Source organism: Carica papaya, chromosome 4 (genome assembly GCF_054855325.1).
Source record: "Carica papaya isolate Zhongbai chromosome 4, ASM5485532v1, whole genome shotgun sequence".
Taxonomy (NCBI): domain Eukaryota; kingdom Viridiplantae; phylum Streptophyta; class Magnoliopsida; order Brassicales; family Caricaceae; genus Carica; species Carica papaya.
The window spans coordinates 31,285,299-31,302,724 of NC_142312.1; the positions used below are offsets into that span (position 1 = coordinate 31,285,299).

General features: G+C 35.6%; 1 protein-coding gene across 1 annotated transcript; it reads left to right on the top strand.

Annotated features, from left to right (window-relative positions):
• Positions 1-1,581: 1,581 nt before the first annotated feature.
• Positions 1,582-15,989, top strand: LOC110808909 (protein SEEDLING PLASTID DEVELOPMENT 1-like). The gene is given in 10 exon segments (XM_088219127.1): positions 1,582-2,129; positions 4,360-4,574; positions 10,434-10,584; positions 11,672-11,863; positions 12,489-12,624; positions 12,627-12,650; positions 12,793-13,025; positions 14,419-14,595; positions 14,674-14,796; positions 15,604-15,989. Coding segments are annotated over 10 exon segments (1,977 nt in total). The 5' UTR covers positions 1,582-1,706; the 3' UTR covers positions 15,907-15,989.
• The last annotated feature ends 1,437 nt before the right edge of the window (positions 15,990-17,426 follow it).

Consider the following 17,426-nt stretch of genomic DNA (forward strand, 5'->3'; position numbering starts at 1 on the left):
AAATTGGGAAGAGCACATTGAGAATTATGATAAGATAATCTCGACTTAATTAGCAAATTCTGTCCTAAATTTTACCCGATATTTCTTTTTCTATATCTTAGTTTTCATCGAACTTTTTTCCGTTATTTTAAGGATTGAATTTTGATTTTTAATTATATAAGGGTATGTTCCATATCTTAGGAAAAAGAAAAAAAAAAGAGAGAGAGAAATTATATACATGCCAAAAGAATTTTGGAGAGGATAAATGGGCTTTCATGGTGACCCAAGCTACCATAGCCATACATAAAGAAATTTGAGATGTAAGCTCCATTCATTGTGTGTTTGTGGAGGGTATGACATGTTATGAGTGCCATAGTTTAATGACCGGAAATTGTAAAGAAAAAAAAAAAATATATATATATATATATACATACATACATATCATACATAAATAAATAACAACAAATAATATAAATTGAAAACTAATTAATTGAATATTAGTATTAAGAGTTTTCCTAAATTATTTTTTAATAAACTATTACGTCATAAATTCTATATTTATTTTTTTACACGAACGTAAAAAGATACTATATACAAAATTTACGATAGAAGTATAAAATCGATGTTAAGATTAATTAATTTCTTCGTATTAATAGATAATATATGAGAATTAGATAGTAGTTTTACATAATTTTCATGAAGTTTTTCTAATTTATATTGATGGAAAGTTCTAAGTAGAATTTTTCCATCCACGTAAAAGGCGGCAACCAACCAAGTTGTATGACGAGAGAAAATTGAGTTAAAAGTAGTAGGTGGTAGGTTTTCTGTTTATCGATTTGGCAAAGTCGGAAAGTATGTTTCTAATCACCTTTTGAGAGTTTATTCTTGGATGGATCTAATAAACATTTAAACAAATTTTTTTAATGGTACCAAAATCGTGTTATGATTTATTTAGAATTGAAAGATACTTCGACATAAAGTTAAAAATTCGATCATCTTGATCTGAAAAGAATATGATTCATTGAGACTTTTTCGAATGAATTAAAAATTAAAACTTTTTAAAGAATTATATTATATATATATATTTTATCATTTTTGCATAATTTTTTTAAAGTAATAATTAAAAATTCGATCATCTTGATCCGAAAAGAATTAGAAACAAACTATACTCTTAGGTAGCAGAGTATGATTCATCCGAGACTTTTTCAAATGAATTAAAAATTAAAACTTTTTACATGCCCTTTAAAAAATTATATTATATATATATTTTAATTATTTTTATATAATTTTTTAAAAATAATAATTAAAAATTCGATCATCTTAATATGAAAAAAATTAGAAACAAATTATACTCTTAGATACCAGAGTATGATTCATCCGAGACTTTTTTAAGTGAATTAAAAATTAAAACTTTTTACATACCCTTTAGAAAATTATATTATATATATATATATATATTTTATCATTTTCGTATAATTTTTTCTTCAAAGTAGGATTTAGAAAAACTTCAAAAAAAAATCACAAACACTATTTTTTGACAAGTTCTTAATGTTTTTGAGGGAGGTATATACTGTTGTATATATATTTTATATTAAAATATAATTTTTTATTTTTCAGAGAATTTTAAGACGACTGTAAACAGAAGAAAATATAAACAGCAAACCAGCCAATCCATCGCTTACCAAGAGAATTGTCAACGCCCGAGGATCGAATTCGCGCCAATACAGATGCTCTGTTTTCCTCTGCTTAATGTTCGTAGCTCATCTCCTTTAGTTTTACAACGTACACACCCCGGATTTAAATCTAAACTCTGCACCTCTTCCCTCCATTTCTTTCCGAGCCCGTTTTCTTGTCACCTGAGAAATTTTCTGGCTTCTTCTCTGTCGTTTTCTGCATCTTTTGCTGCTGCTTCTTTATCGGCGTCTTCTTTTAATTCCACTGGAGATGATTTCAATACCGAATTGGACCGCCTTTTGGCGCTGTTGCCGGAGGAGATGCGAAGAAAGGTCAGTGAGCACCCGGAGCGTCATCAATTGATTGAGGTGGTCATGGATTTCGGTCGAAGACCGTTGGCTAGATTTCCAACTGGGGATTTTATATTATCGGAGAATGCGATTACTTTGCAGGATATTGAAAATGCTACGTCTCAGGTAAGTTTTTTGGTTATTGCGCGCTAAGTGTTTGATTTCTGTTCTCTGTGGATCTTATTGTTCTGTAACGTTTTGTTGTCTGGCAAAGAATTTGATAGTATACTAATCAATCTTGTTTACGAGAAGAAGTAACTCACAAGTATCTCAAAATTCAAATTTTTAGCTTAATCTTATAAAAATACATGTATTTTTATGTTGGCTATCTTTTTTTCTTTTCTATCTTTGAATATATTATATATCTTGTATGATAATCTGCATACTTTTATCTGTAATCTAAATGTATAAAAATGAACCAAAACACCCGAAGGGAATGGTACATACTTTCTGAAAATTTGCAAGAATGGTCTGGTTTATTTTTTCTGTATTTTATTTCATAAGAATATTATACTAGTTAGTAGGAAGAACTTAAGGAGATTAGACAAGGTAGTTACTAAATTCTGAAAATAACTTCTGGATATCTACTCTCTTGTTGTAATAAAACCACATTTGTTGTCCTTAAAGGTAGATTATGCATGAAGAAGAATTTTAAAGCAGAGTACATTTCTTACTCTAGAGGTTGTAGGATTCTCTCTTCCTTGCGTATCCTTATTTTCAATCTAAAAAGGAAGAACTTTGTCCTTCCTATTGATTTATATCTCAGTCGTCCCATAACTAGATCCATTAGTTGGGACTATGACAATGGTATTAAAGCCAATAATTATGGGAGAGTTACAATCCATGAGAAATTTCTTTACACTTATAAAAAGAATTGGGCACACGACAAATCAAAGTTTGAAACCTCAACGGGAAAATTGGAAGACTTGTTCGCCAGAATTGCTTCGAAGGAGTCCTGTGAAGGAAGCAGCTAGGCGGACCATTAGCAGTCACGCCATTTGGGTGCTGCAGATTCTGCCGAGCACGAAATGCCCGAGAAAGAAAATTCCCAGTGTGGCTAGACCCCGTTTCTGCCTCGTTACGCCGAATTGGGCTTTCCCTATTTTGATGGTTCTGGAGATCCCTTACCATCGTTGGTTCCCTGTGAATATTTTTTCAACACCAACTTACACTAGATGATGGTAAAGTCTCCTTGGCCTCCTTTCATCTTGAAGCTGAAGCACAACTTTGGTTCATGAAGTTTGATTTTGATAGGCTTAATTTGCAGTAGCCAGAATTTAAGCATTTTTATCAACTCAGATTTTGGCCACCGTTTAGAAGTAACTTACTGGGCGAACTTAGCAAATTGCGCCAAATAAAGACTATTCTTGAGGATCAAAAGAAATTTGGATTATTATTGGCACAGGCGAGCACATTGACGGCCGAACAGGAAGTGAAAATTTTCTTAAAGTTTCCTGCGAGATTATATTGTTTTAGAAGTGGAACTACATTCTCCCACAGATCTGACCACAGCAGAATAGGAGTGGGTATTTCAACGCCTTCTTGTGACATTCCCTCTTATTCTTGAATCTGGCCGCGTTTCATTGATGATACTAGACCTTGAATCTGGCCGCAAATTTCTGTCCCTCGTGCCTAGAACCTCTGCTTCAACTGTGATGAGTAGTTTACGCCCGACCACCGATGTGAGCGTCACTTCTATCTTGAAGTGGAAGAACTGTTCACAGCCAACACTTTCGTTTAAGAAAGATTTGAGAGGCGAAAGGATCCACCTTGGGCATCGGCTTTTGCGTTTGAGGACAGCGCACTTTTAAAGGAGGAAGTAATGTTAGCATGCAACTAAGATGTAGGCGAGTTGTAAAAATATTCTGTTTTATTTTTTCTATATTTTATTTTGTAAGATCATTATGTAGGGATATTAGGTAAATTATGGATTGTTACTGGAAAGAGATTAAGGGGATTAGACAAGGTAGTTACTAAATTTTGGAAATAACTTGCAAATACCTACACTTCCATTGTAATAAAACCAGATTTGCTATCCTTAGGACAGATTATGTATGAAGAAGAATTTTAAAGCAAAGTACTTATTTTAGAGATCGTAGGGTTCTCTCTTTCTAACGAGCCCTTAATTTAGATCAAAAAACAGGTAAAGACATAAAATCAAAGAATAACTTTGTCCTTCTTACTGATTTATGTATTAATTGTCCCATAACTAGATCCATTAATTGGGACCATAACAGAGTGGTTCATTCTTTCATCCACAATTTTAACTAAGTAGCTTCTCCCAAAAGAAATATTATTTTGGATCAATTCTCCAGGAGAAAATCTGCTTTCCATTTACCGGAACCACATATTGCAGGTTGGTGACTTTGCTATTGACAATCGAGCAGGCATCAGCCAGACGTTGCACCGCATTAGTGTGATCAGGAATAGAAAGGGCACAATTATTGGTTTAACTTGTCGTGTTGGTCGAGCAATACTGGGAAGTGCTAGTCTTCTGCAGGATTTGGTTCAAGATGGGGCTTCCCTGTTGCTTATTGGTCCTCCAGGAGTGGGGAAAACAACAATTATCAGGTAGGTCATTTTATTAGTCTGATGCATTTAATATTCTCCCATGATTTTGCTTTTCACTAGGGTCTCTCTTTATTTCTTTATTTCTTTTTGTTTGCTCCCTTCAATTGCTGGAGTTTTTAAGCATGTTTAGGCATGTCATATAGCCAAGGAGTTTTGTTAAAGTACTATTCCTCCTCAGTTGATAAAAATACTGGAGTTAATTATTTTGAAATTTCTATGCACATTATCGCAACAAGCATGGGGCTTACATAATTTTGTTTGATAATATTACATTGAAAATCTTACAATCTACGCGATCCTATCTTTATAAGTAGATAAACCACTTGAGGTTGATTGTAGAAGAAAGGATAAAATGGGAAAAGGCTATACAAGAGCGAAAGAGAGAAATTATACAGGGAAGAATAGTCTTCTCCATTGTAACAGCATCATCTAGGCTTTCGGGTAACAGAAACAGGTGACAATCAGGACCCTTACCCAGTCAACTTGTCGGCCTTCAGGCTGTTACAATCACCAGGGCCGCTTGGATGTTATACACTTCCCTTCCCACCATTGTAGCCTATAAATAGGCGTGATTTCAGTCAATGAAGGATAAAAAACAATTACCTCAAGTGATTCTCTTACTTCCTCTCTCGACCGACTCTTCACTTTCTTTCTCTTTGTTATCTCATATCAGAGTCATGAGTAAGACTTCTGACAAGATGGTATGAGAGCTATCAGAGCCGAACGAAACTTATCGCAGCATCAATCCTGGTAGCAACTAAATATGATTGTGAAGATGGTTAGCGGCGGAGCTCCTCTCAGTGACGTGATGAGACCCTCAGCATCAGAGGCATTTGGGCGAAGGGGAATACCATCCTCCTCGCCTTTGTGGGAGTTGGGTGAAAGGACTACCTTCCACCCGGATGAAAAAACTGGTATAAGACAAGCTCAGAACGGGTTGCATGAGAAAATGAGGACCATTTCACTTGAGACTCTGAACCTAACTGGTCCACAGGATACGTTGAACTGAATCAGTTCACTTGCTCCATTGAACTGAACTGGTTCACCCCATTCCACTACTTTTCCAAAGGTGGAAATTCCATTATTTGAAGGAGTAAACCCAGACGCATGGGTAAGGATGTGCAATAAGCATTTTTTGGTGCATCACACCCTGATGAGCAAAAAGTGGAAGTCGCATCCCTCTTCATTGGAGAAGTTGTGGATTTATGGTACCAAGGGTGATTGGCAAAAAATGATGAGTTGGAATATTTCGTGGAGGAGTTTTGCTGAAAATTTGGAGGTCATTTGAGAAAGGATTTCATAAAGAATTTAACAAAATGACGCAAACCGAAATTGTGTAGAATATCAAAAGTGTTTTTAAGCATTTGTATGCCTTAATAAATGAGGAAAATCCAACTCTCTCAAATAAATTTTTTATCTCCAGTTTCATTAGTGGTCTAAATCTTCCTACAGTCAATGACAGGATTTCTCAAACCCTGCTCACTCAATCAAGCCGTTGAGCGAGCTCTGCTTCAAGAGTAATCTATAATCAATATGTTCAGAAGTTTATACTTCGCGGAGAGAACTTCCTACTCATTTGCAGGATACGAGGATGGTGACAGCCCAAAACTCCGAGTGTGCTTCCAAGAACATCATGCTATAAATGTTGTGACTGTTATTTCCCAAGTCAACACTACCGAAATAAAATTATGGTAAAAGTAGAGGAAGTCCCCAACCAGGAAGACACGATAGAAAAAGTACCTTACTAGCAGGCAACCAAGGAAGAAGAAAACCCAACAGACACCTTTATCCATACATGCCACAAGAGGAGTCTCAGCAGGCAGCATTCTTAAAATCAGAGGGACGTTGGACGCGTATGGTGTACTGGTTTTGTTGAGCAGTGGAAGTTCACATTCTTTCCTAGATAAAATTGTTGCTAGATGAATTAAAAATTGAGTGCTCAGTAGCAAACCACTTATGGTGATGGTCGCAAAGGGACAGCAAATCAGAAGCAGTATTGAATGCCCGGAGGTTACTTGAATAATGCAAGAATATATGTATACAACTTTCATGTAATTCAACTCGATAGCATGACATGATATTGGGAGTGTACTGAATGAAGCATTTTTTTTTCCTGTGATATTCGATTTTGTCTAAGCCACTGTCAAGTTTCATTATGGCAACTCCCTCACAGTACTAAAAGGGAGTGACACAAGTGGAAAATTATCCATCAACATAAAAGAGACCTCTGCTAAGAAATGGGGAAAGCAAAAACACATCATGGAAGGAGGGACTGTTTTCCTAGTTATGAAGGTTGACCTAGAAGTCCGAGTCACTGTGAGCCGTAATGAGCCTTTAGAGTCCTTGCTAGACCAAAAGAAGGATGTATTAAAGGAGTCTCAGAGTTTGCCTCCATCCAAAGAATTTGACCATGCCATATCATTATTCAAAGAAGAGGCAACCGTTAACATATGTCCTTATAGGTATTCCTTCTTCCCTAAGAATGAAATAGGAAAACAAATATAGAAGATATTATAGGAATCAATCATTTGGCCAGTCATAATCCATTCTCATCTCCAGTCTTCTTGGTCAAAAAGAAGGATGGAACATGGAGATTTTGTGTGGATCACGGAGAACTCAACTTGTTAACTATCAAAGATAAATTTCCTATTTCCATTATTGATGAGTTACTTAATGAGTTACATGGTGCTTCTATTTTTTCAAAACTTGATTTAACAAAATACTACCAGATCCGTGTTAAGGACGAAGACATTCACCAAACAGCTTTTCAGACTCATTAGAGCCACTATAAGTTAGACTTATACCTTTTGGTCTCACCAACGTCCCAACCATTTTCTAGACTCTCATGAATCATGTTTTCAAAGAATTCCGTCTAAAACTTGTTATTGTCTTTTTTAACAATGTCCTAATCTACAGCTCCAGTGAATAAGAGCATTTGCTTCAACTTGAAAAAGTACGGAAGATATTGCGGAAAAACAAATTATATGAAAAAATTTAAATGTTGCTTCATGCAAACTGAAGTAGAATATCTGGGGCACGTCATCTCAGTAAGAGGTGCAAACAGACTCCAAGAATTGAGGCCATGGTCAATTGACCATCCCTACAAACTCTCAAAGCTCTCAGGGGATTTCTAGGCTTAATAGGCTATCACCGGAAATTCATTAAATAGTACAGGGTCATTGCTAAACCTCTTATTGACTTGTTAAAGAAATGAGCACTTCAATGAAGCATCAAGGCTTCCAACAATTAAAAAGGGCAACGACTTCTAGCCCTGTATTGAGACTCCGAAAATTTGGGGATTCATTCACCATAGAACAAACACCAGTGACAAGGGGATCAAAGCAGTCTTGATGCAAGAAGGTCAACTGCTAGCTTTTATAAATAAGGCCTTGAGTCCCAGAAACCAATCCAAGTCCATGTACAAGAAAGAACTCGTGAATGTATTACATGCGGTTTCTTAGTGGCACCACCACTTGGAACGAATTCCAGTTGTCATTTGGACAGATTAGCGCAACCTCAAATACTTGGATTAAAGAGTGTCCTTTATAGTCCGACAAAAAAACATCATGAAACTACTGGGATGGAATTTTCTCATCCAATATAAACAAGGATATGCCAATCAATACAGTCGCAGATGCTTTTCCCAGAAGAGAACATGAGGATTTCACCACAGAGATTCTTTAACACGGTCACCGCTACTACCTTTGCTTGGATGTGTGAGGTGTCCAAAAGTTCTATGCAACAGCTACTTATAGAGCTCATGATATCTCCGTAAAGCAAGCCACTCTTTCATCTTTCTAATAGACTTTAATGATACAAAGGGAGACTAGTCATAGGAAATAATGATGAGCTACCACATTAACCCCTTTATCAATGTCACAACTTTGCCATAGGAGGTCACTCAGGCATCAAAGCCACCTATGAACAAGGCAAGCAACATTTCTACTGGCCCAACATAAAGAAACAATTATTTAGTGGGTGCAACAATGTGACACTTGATAATGTTGCAAAGTTGAAAATGTTCCTATCCCGGGACTCTTACAATCATTGTCCTTACTTTCCCAAGAATGGATTCACATGTCAATAGATTTCATTGTACAACTACCCAAATTCGAGAATAAAGACACTATTCTAGTGGTAATGGACTGGTCCACCAAGTACGATCATTTCATTCCTTTGCGCCATTCCTTAATGGCTCAAAGAGTAGCTTATCTTTACATGGAGGCTGTCCACAAGCTACATAGAATTGGGTAGAAAGACCTTATTCACTAGACTTTTTTTAAAGGAGTTGATGAGAGCAGTAAGAATCAGTCTTCATTTCAATACTGCCTATCACCCTCAAAAAGATGATCAGATAGAGCAACTCAATCGATGTCTGGAAATGTACCTCCCATGCATGGCTCATAACCAACACAAAACATGGACAAAATAGCTATTCACTGCTTAGTGGTGGTATAATACAACATACCATACAAGTCTCAATATGCCTCCCTTTCAAGCACTCTAGGGGTATGTACCTCCACACTTCTTGGATACCGTAGACCCTTTACCAACTTCATTATCAGTTGAAGAACTACTTGCTGAACAAGAAGATGCTAATCGAATGATCAAACAACTCTTGAAGGCTCAATCAAGAATCAAGTAATATGCAAACAATCATCTAAGTGAACAAAGTTTTAAGATACAAGAATAGGTACTCCTCAAACTTCAGCCATTCAAGCAAGGGTCAGTAAGGCAATGAGAAAGATCCAAACTGTCACCCCGCATCTATGGTCCCTTTTAGATAATACAAAATATTGGTGCAATGACCTACAAGCTTCAACTTCCCCCTTCATCTCGAATCAACCTGGTATTCCACGTGTCACAACTCAAGAAGTGCATTAAAGGAGGAGACACGGTGATAGACGACTTACCTGGTGATGCAGAAGGTGTACTAAATGTTCAATCCCAACAAATACTATGAGACTGGGTCATCCTACGAGGAATACTGCATGTAAAAAAAAAATCTTATACAGTGGAAAGACACTCTACCAGAAAAATGTACTTGGGAAGATTATAAATATCTCCAGCAACAATTTTTAAATCTCAAACTTGAGGACAAGGTTGATGCTCAGGGGGAAGGTATTGTAAACAAACCATTAAAAGTTTATTGTAGAAGAAAGGGTAAAATGGGAAAAGACTAACAAGAGCAAAAGATAAAAATTATACGGAGGTAGGATAGTCTTTTCAATTGTAATAGCATGCAACTAGGGTTTTGGCTAACAGAAACAGGTGACGATCGGGACACCGATCGACTTGCCAGCCAGTCAGCCTGTTACAACCTTGCATGGATGTTATACGCTCTCCTTACCACCAATGTTGCCTATAAATGGGCATGATTTTAGTGAATGAAGGATAAAAAACAATTAGCTCAAGGGATTCTCTCACTCTCTCTCTCTTGATCGACTCTTCACTTTCTTTCTCTCTGTTCTCTCATATAAGAGCCATGAGTAAGGCTTTTGAAATTTTGCCATATTTCTCTTCTACCTATAGGGTTTTTGTTTGATTGAGCTAGCTTTCTTAGGGTGTATTTTTCGGGTTTGTATATGAGTCCCATTTTTGCAATTATATATCGTTCAAGCATTTTCTTAATATGTTTTTATATCTACACATTTATCAACATTCCTTTTCGTCATTTTTGTTACAAATGCATGCAATGTGCTGGGGAAAATAATACAGGTCCCCTAAGGCTTGTTTTCACCTGTGAATCTGTGGTGGTGAAGTAGAAATATCCATAGCACGTGTTTGTCATCCTACAATAATAACCGTTAGTTATTGGTGCACTTTTAGCAGCATAATACGGTATCTGTACATGTACAGGGACATAGCTCGGATGCTTGCAAATGACTTTAAGAAACGTGTCATGATTGTTGACACATCCAATGAGATAGGTGGTGATGGTGATATACCTCATGCAGGGATAGGTAATGCTCGACGAATGCAAGTGCCTGACTCTAATATGCAACATGAAGTAAGATATCAAACTGCAAGATGTTCTCTATGCTCTTTGTTTAGCTGCAGTAATTCTTTATCTTTGATAATTTATCAGCTATTTTGTCTCAATACAATTGCTTGGTTTTTATTTATGATAATCTACTTTTTCTATATGATTGGCTGGTGGAAATTGCAAGGTTTGAGCCAACTTATCTTGTTAAGGGGTATAGAAACAGTAAAGGTGTCCAGCCCCAGCACTCTCATTCTCCTTTGTTTTTCCCTTATCTCCTGTTGTGTTAGGATCTAGCAAACAGAGTTAAGGGTATAGGAATAATGTTGTGGGTCGGGGGAGGGGAGGGGGAAGGGTACTACAGAAATAACTTCAGTTTAAGATTGATTTCGAGATATGTCAGGGTCTACCAAGCAGAGTTATGGGTATGAAAACAGGAATGATGTTGCATGGGCCTACAGAAGTTACTTCAGTTTGAGATTGATTCAAGATGTACAGTGTTCACAGAATTCAAGCTGATATGACTTTTTTTTCTTTAATAATTTGGGTTTTTATGTTTAGTCAGCCTTCTCTTTTGGGTATCTGGACATGGGAAGAGAACAAAATTAAAAGTATGCAACAAATCTGAGGCTGCATTGTGGTAACATAAACATGTTATTTACTTTCAGAAGGTTGTGGACTCAATGTACTCGTCACAAAGTCGATCTGCTCTCTTCAATAGGCATTTGAATTTGTAATTCTAATATGGATATCTAGACCAGCTGAAACCCAAGGCACACCTCAAATCTTCTTTCTTACACCTCTTGCTCCGTGGACTTTGGAAAATTTACATTGCCAACAAACATGCTAAGAGTGCATAGACTGTCCTGGCCTGGCAGGTCCTATATCCAGGTTAGGTTACAATAGAATATTGTAGAAATTTATGCTCTCCTAGAGGGAAGTTTCCAACTGTCTTTTAACATATTTACAACAATCTAAAGGTGCAAATGGTTAATTTCTCATTCTCGAATTAAATTGGTAATTTGTGAGGCAGCTATTACTAGTATAGTTTTGTTATCTGAGTTGATTAAACGTTTCCTACCTGGCAATTATTTTATGAATTCGTGTTAATCAGGTATTAATAGAAGCAGTTGAGAATCACATGCCTCAAGTGATTGTGATCGATGAAATTAGTACTAAACTTGAAGCAGTGGCTGCAAGCACAATTGCACAAAGGGGAATTCAGTTGGTTGCCACTGCACATGGAGCAACAATAGAAAATTTGATAATGAATCCATCATTAGAGATCCTTGTTGGGGGAATACAGGTGGAATATTCTTATCAATGAAGATCTTTATCAGCATATTAATATATATTTCACAAGAGCATCACACCATTCCATTTGTCGGGGACTTTGTTATGGCATCAGTGGATACTGCAGTCTATTTTACTTTTAGTGATGTGAGAGCAAACACATAATCTAGGATTGACTGGATAAATAATTGCATGTTCCCTACCATATCAAACTGCCGTCTGGAATGATGTTTTAGGTACTGTGGACACAAATACTACTGAGGAACTCTTTAAATTGAAAAAATATTTCTTTTAGTTTGATTTCTTGTCTGGAAAGGTAAAGCAACTACTTAAAAGAATAGATTATCGCAATACTGAAATAATTTCATATGTATCCCTTTTTCTTTCCTTTTTTTGAGATCAGTGTATCCTTTTAAGTTTTTCAGTATAGCATGCTAATGAGTAAAATGTCAGACAGCTTTCATTTTGTTTCTTTGTTTTTTTTCTGGAATTTGATAATTTCTTTGTGGGGTCCGTGATCATCGAACTTGGTAAGCATAACGACCTCATTCCTTAGTAATAAGGTTACAAAAGACAATGAGGATGTTGGTTGAAGTACATGAGTATTCTGGTAAGTTGAATTAATAGAATTTTCTCAGAGTGTCACTCTAGGGGATGAAGAAGCAAATCGGAGGGGTGTTCAAAAGTCAGTGCTTGAGAGGAAAGGACCTCCAACATTTAGTTGTGGAGTAGAGATCATTTCGAAGACTGAATTGCGAGTTCATCGTTGCCTTGAAGCACAGTTGATGCTGTTCTTTTAGGTATCTTTCTCTTCATCTAGTATAGAATAAGGGGATTCCAAGCTAATTCATCTTTCGTCACCATTCTGAAAAGTTAACAATTGTGGTTAAGTGGTGAAGTGGTCCTCATTATGTTGTTTGTTTTCACTTCATGTTGGCCAAGGTCTTTTCCCAAATGTTGAAATTCTCAAGATAAGCTCTCAAGGAGTAGAGAAGACTACAAAAGGGGAAGCTTTAACTGTCATTACCTCTGATAAGTCAGACGAGACATTGGTTGGAGATGTTCCTGAGTTGGACAAAGAAAGCACTGTCCAGGATGGGTTCCCCTCTAAATTTCCTTCAACCATGGAAGTCGACTTGGTAGATAGAATGCAACTTCTTTTATATACCTATGGGGTAAGACAACATCATTTTGCATTTTTTGAATTATTCCCAACTTTTATTACACCTTTTACCATTACTATTCTTATAGATTCAAATCCCATTCGTATTTGGGATGATGACAACAGAATTCTAACTCTTATACCTTAAAGTGTATGTAGTGTATTAGGAGGTCCAGTCACATAACAGATTTCTTGAATTATGGCCTCAGTTGAATTATTTTACCTTAATGTGAAAGTGATTTTTTGGTCCAAGAAAAAAGAGGAAAAGAAGTAAGAAAAGCATATAATATCACCATCTATTCTTATTTAACTCTGGCATGGATGCTTGAATATGAATAGGTGACTTGTATTTCAATGTGCCAAGTGGTATTAGTTTTTCAAGAAAAGGATTTATGGAGTTTTCATGATCATTATATTCGCAAAGAGAACATTCACGAACTAATAGTTATATTATTTAGGAAATTAAAGATGCATTCACCACTCCTGTTTCATCCATACAAATTTAGCTGGACAAGAATGTTCTTGATCATTCCTCCCCACTAGACATGTACTATATTTTTCCCTCATACTGAGGATTAAGAAACGTGATAGTTTTCCGTAAATGTAAAAAGTTTTTTCCTCATAAGCAACAATTTAAAGAGCTAGTTTTACACTACACACGTCTCCTGAAAACAATTCAGTACTAATGAAATGAAATTCCTCATCCTTTTAAGTGCTTTGCTTTGGAGTTTATAATCAAGCTTTCCTGTGGATTTTTATGATATTGTAATACCTTTTTGTTTAACAAAAATTGAACAGCCATTCGATATCTCACTTTGGTTAGGTTGATATTCATGTTTGTTTTTCTCTTTTTTGAAAATGACATGATATTATTAATAATTTTTTTAAGTATTTGATCAGCACATTTGAACATGTAATAAGCGACTAATTATGTGCAAATGCATACCTATGAATTGGTGGCTGATACAGGAGTAAAAAAATGTCAGTCCCACATCTAAATTATCTTAAATATCGCCCAAGTATATGATTAATTAAGATGCAAACATGACTCATATCCTAGATGTTAAACATTACAAACCTCAGCATTTCTGATCAATCCATACTACCCGTGAACTTTGCTTAAAACTTCCCTCTGAAACAATTCTAAGATAGGTGAACAAAAATTATATGATGTAGTCAGATGTTCTTTGCGTGACATCTGTTGATAAATATAGGAGAGACTTCCTCTTTTGACATTGTAAAACATTTTATCAACAAAAGAATCCACTTGTCAGGGAATCATCTTCTTGATTTCTTATCCTTTTCAAATATTTGTATCATAAACTTACATTTTGTTAGCACTTTTGGTGATAGTGCATGGTTAAAAACTACTAGATTCAGGACTTACAAGCAGGGTTTCTATCTAGATTACAGAGACAACTGTTATTCAGGGGATCAAGCAGTTGGAGATGGACGCTGCTGTTAAATTAATCGATAACATCAGTGAGGCAGATGCTTTACTTGCTTTGCATTCCAAGCTCAAGAAGAATCCCCGTATTCAAGCAGCTGCTAAATCTCATGGTATACCCATCTATGTGACAAAGGTAAACAGAAGAATTTACATTCCCCTGCAGGGTTTTCGACATACATCTGCTATACTATTCAAACTATCTTTCTTGTAGACAAGCTCGATCGTGCAGGTGACAAAGGCAATACGAACATTAGTGGATGACCGTGAAGACAAGCGGAAGGATTTCGTGTCAGAAGATAAAGTAAATTTTTCAGAGAAGATGGATGCCCTGGAGGTGAAGATCTATATCTTGATTCTCCATCCAAGCGGTTCTTTCTTGGACAAACCAATTCAATAGAGTTTGTTTATTTATTTTTTTATAGAAGAAGAAAATATCATTAGAAGGGTGGAAAGTATATACAAACTAAAGGAGGATAAGCTATCCTCCAGAGAAGAAACAAAGTTACAAAAGAAACAAAGTAAAAGAACTACTTATACCAATTACATGGGAGGAAGAAGACAATGAAGAATTTGAGGGATAAAAAGGATAGAGAATAAATGGAGAAGAAAAGTGGAAAGGTGGAGAGAAATATAGAAGTAAAGGACAGAGAAGGAGAGACTGTGAAGAGAATTTCTCTGTGTCTGCAATTATTCTTCCAAATCCAACTGTATTCCGAAGATAAGAATCAGGAACGGGGTGTAGGCCACAATATTAACTAAGAAGAAAATAAATTTTGATCACTTCTAAAAAACTAAAGTCAACGTGCTAGATTGATCTAATTCCTAAAACCAAATCCCTAATGGTAAATCCTAAATGTCATTCATACTTCAAGGTTCTTCTATTGACATCTGCTAACTTGCTTCGTTGCTTTTGTCAATGCACTGTTGGAACTTGAAATTTGTTTTTTTGCAAAGTTCTTGGATCTTATCCATCAGCAAAGGCTTGCACATCTCTTCTATCTTAATGAAGGCACTATCTGTATTTAGAGCAACATGGGATGCCATAAATCAGAATATGGTTTCCTGTTCATACAAATATGTTACATACTTCAATCCACTTGCATGGCATTTGACTCCTGTGCAATTTTTCTACATCTTACAGGAGGCAAGAGTAGCCATTGAGCAGGTCGTAATCCCAAAAGGGAAACCTGTGGAGCTACTTCCCAGACCATCCCCCATTATAACTCTTCAAGTGGACCTTATTCAAAAATATCAATTACGATCAGAGACAGTCGGTCAAGAGCCAGAAGTCCGTCTGCGCATCCTTCCTTTCCAGGCTGGGATTGATGACTAGTATGATGCTAGGGAAAAAGTTAATGCAGATAGAATTGACTATTTCTTGAGCGCCAACAACTCTAATGGTACATTTTGCACAGTGGACCAGTTACCTCTACTGCCTGACTAATTTTTTGTAATATTGTATATCATGCATTCCTTGAACTTAGACTTACATTCTTGTATTAATTAATGAAATAAATCTTTCATGGAGATTTAGTGTTCTACTGGTTTATTTACTTATTTATCTTAATCAACTTCCCTAACCTACTTAATAACTCTATAAAACTACTTCTAGCAGTCTGCAGCAGCTAAATGCAATGAGTTAGAGAAAGAGGTAAGCAAATGTCATAACTTTACCTCATTGTTTCAAATTTAATGTAATATATTTCCTTAATTTGGCTATCAAGAATTGATTTTTAGTTATCTAATCTCTTGAAGTTTCAAATGAGTTGTTTTTTGATTTATGCTAGTTGCTTCCTCTTTTAATAAAATGTGCTTTTATGACATTTTCAGCTACATATTTTCACATACTTACAACTTTGTTACCTTGTTGACTTCTCCCCATGCACTTTCAGTCCCTGAAATAATATATTTGGTAAAGAGCAAGCCACCACAAAGTTGATATTGAAAAAAGACTTAAGTATTTGATTAAAAAAATACATATTTGAATTGATCACTGAAGAAATGAATAATCAATACTTTTTCAAAAAAGAAATGAATAAGTAAATGGATAAATAATGTGTCTGAGTTTGTTGGAGAAAAAGTAAAGTTGTTTAATCAGAGAAGTAGTTTTAAAATTATATCCTCTGACTAAAAAACACACCTGAAAGAAAGTCTAGATTTTTATCTTATTCTCACTCCTTTTGGTTGAAGAACATTCTCCTCCACAATCATCATAGGCATATGATAATAAAGTAATTTTTTAACATATCCTTGATTATCCACTGTCGTTATTTCTTGTTTTCTTCTGTCACAGAAAGATGGGATGAGAAGATGGGAGAGGGAGATAAAGTTGTGGATGTGCATTTAGGACTCAGTTTAATCATTCTGAGTTAATTGGTTTACTTTGATGAGATTGTGACTTGTACATCATTATTATGTATGTTACATGGCAGCATTTGGTGTTTATGTGTATTCCTAATTAAAGGTTTGACATTGATAATATTTTATATCAGGTATACAAAGTTAAAGGACTTATCTTACAGGAATTGCCATATTTTAAGTAGTTCAGAGCAAGCTGCCACTAAAACCTTTCAAGTAGATATTGAGAAAAGAACTAAATAAATGAACATAAATTTTTTATCAAGAATAGAAAACAACATAAGGAAAAGATGTTTGCAGTTTTGAATTTTTGTTGTAGCATGTAGATCATGGAGGGCCAGCTAATTGGTAGGAGTAATCAACTTGAAACCCACTCAGGAAAATATGAAGATTTAGTATTTTATGTCTTAATAAAGTTAGTGGCCTAAGATCAAAGTATTCATTGTTCATTGCATCTTTTATCAATGAGAACAAGTTTGAGAGTATTGAAGTGCTTACCTTCAAGCACTAACAAAACAATTAAGAATTGATTTAGGTCAGCTGCTATAGTCAACTGCATTAGTGTATAGACTGACATGTCAATGAATAGATTGGTGGCTTTTTGCA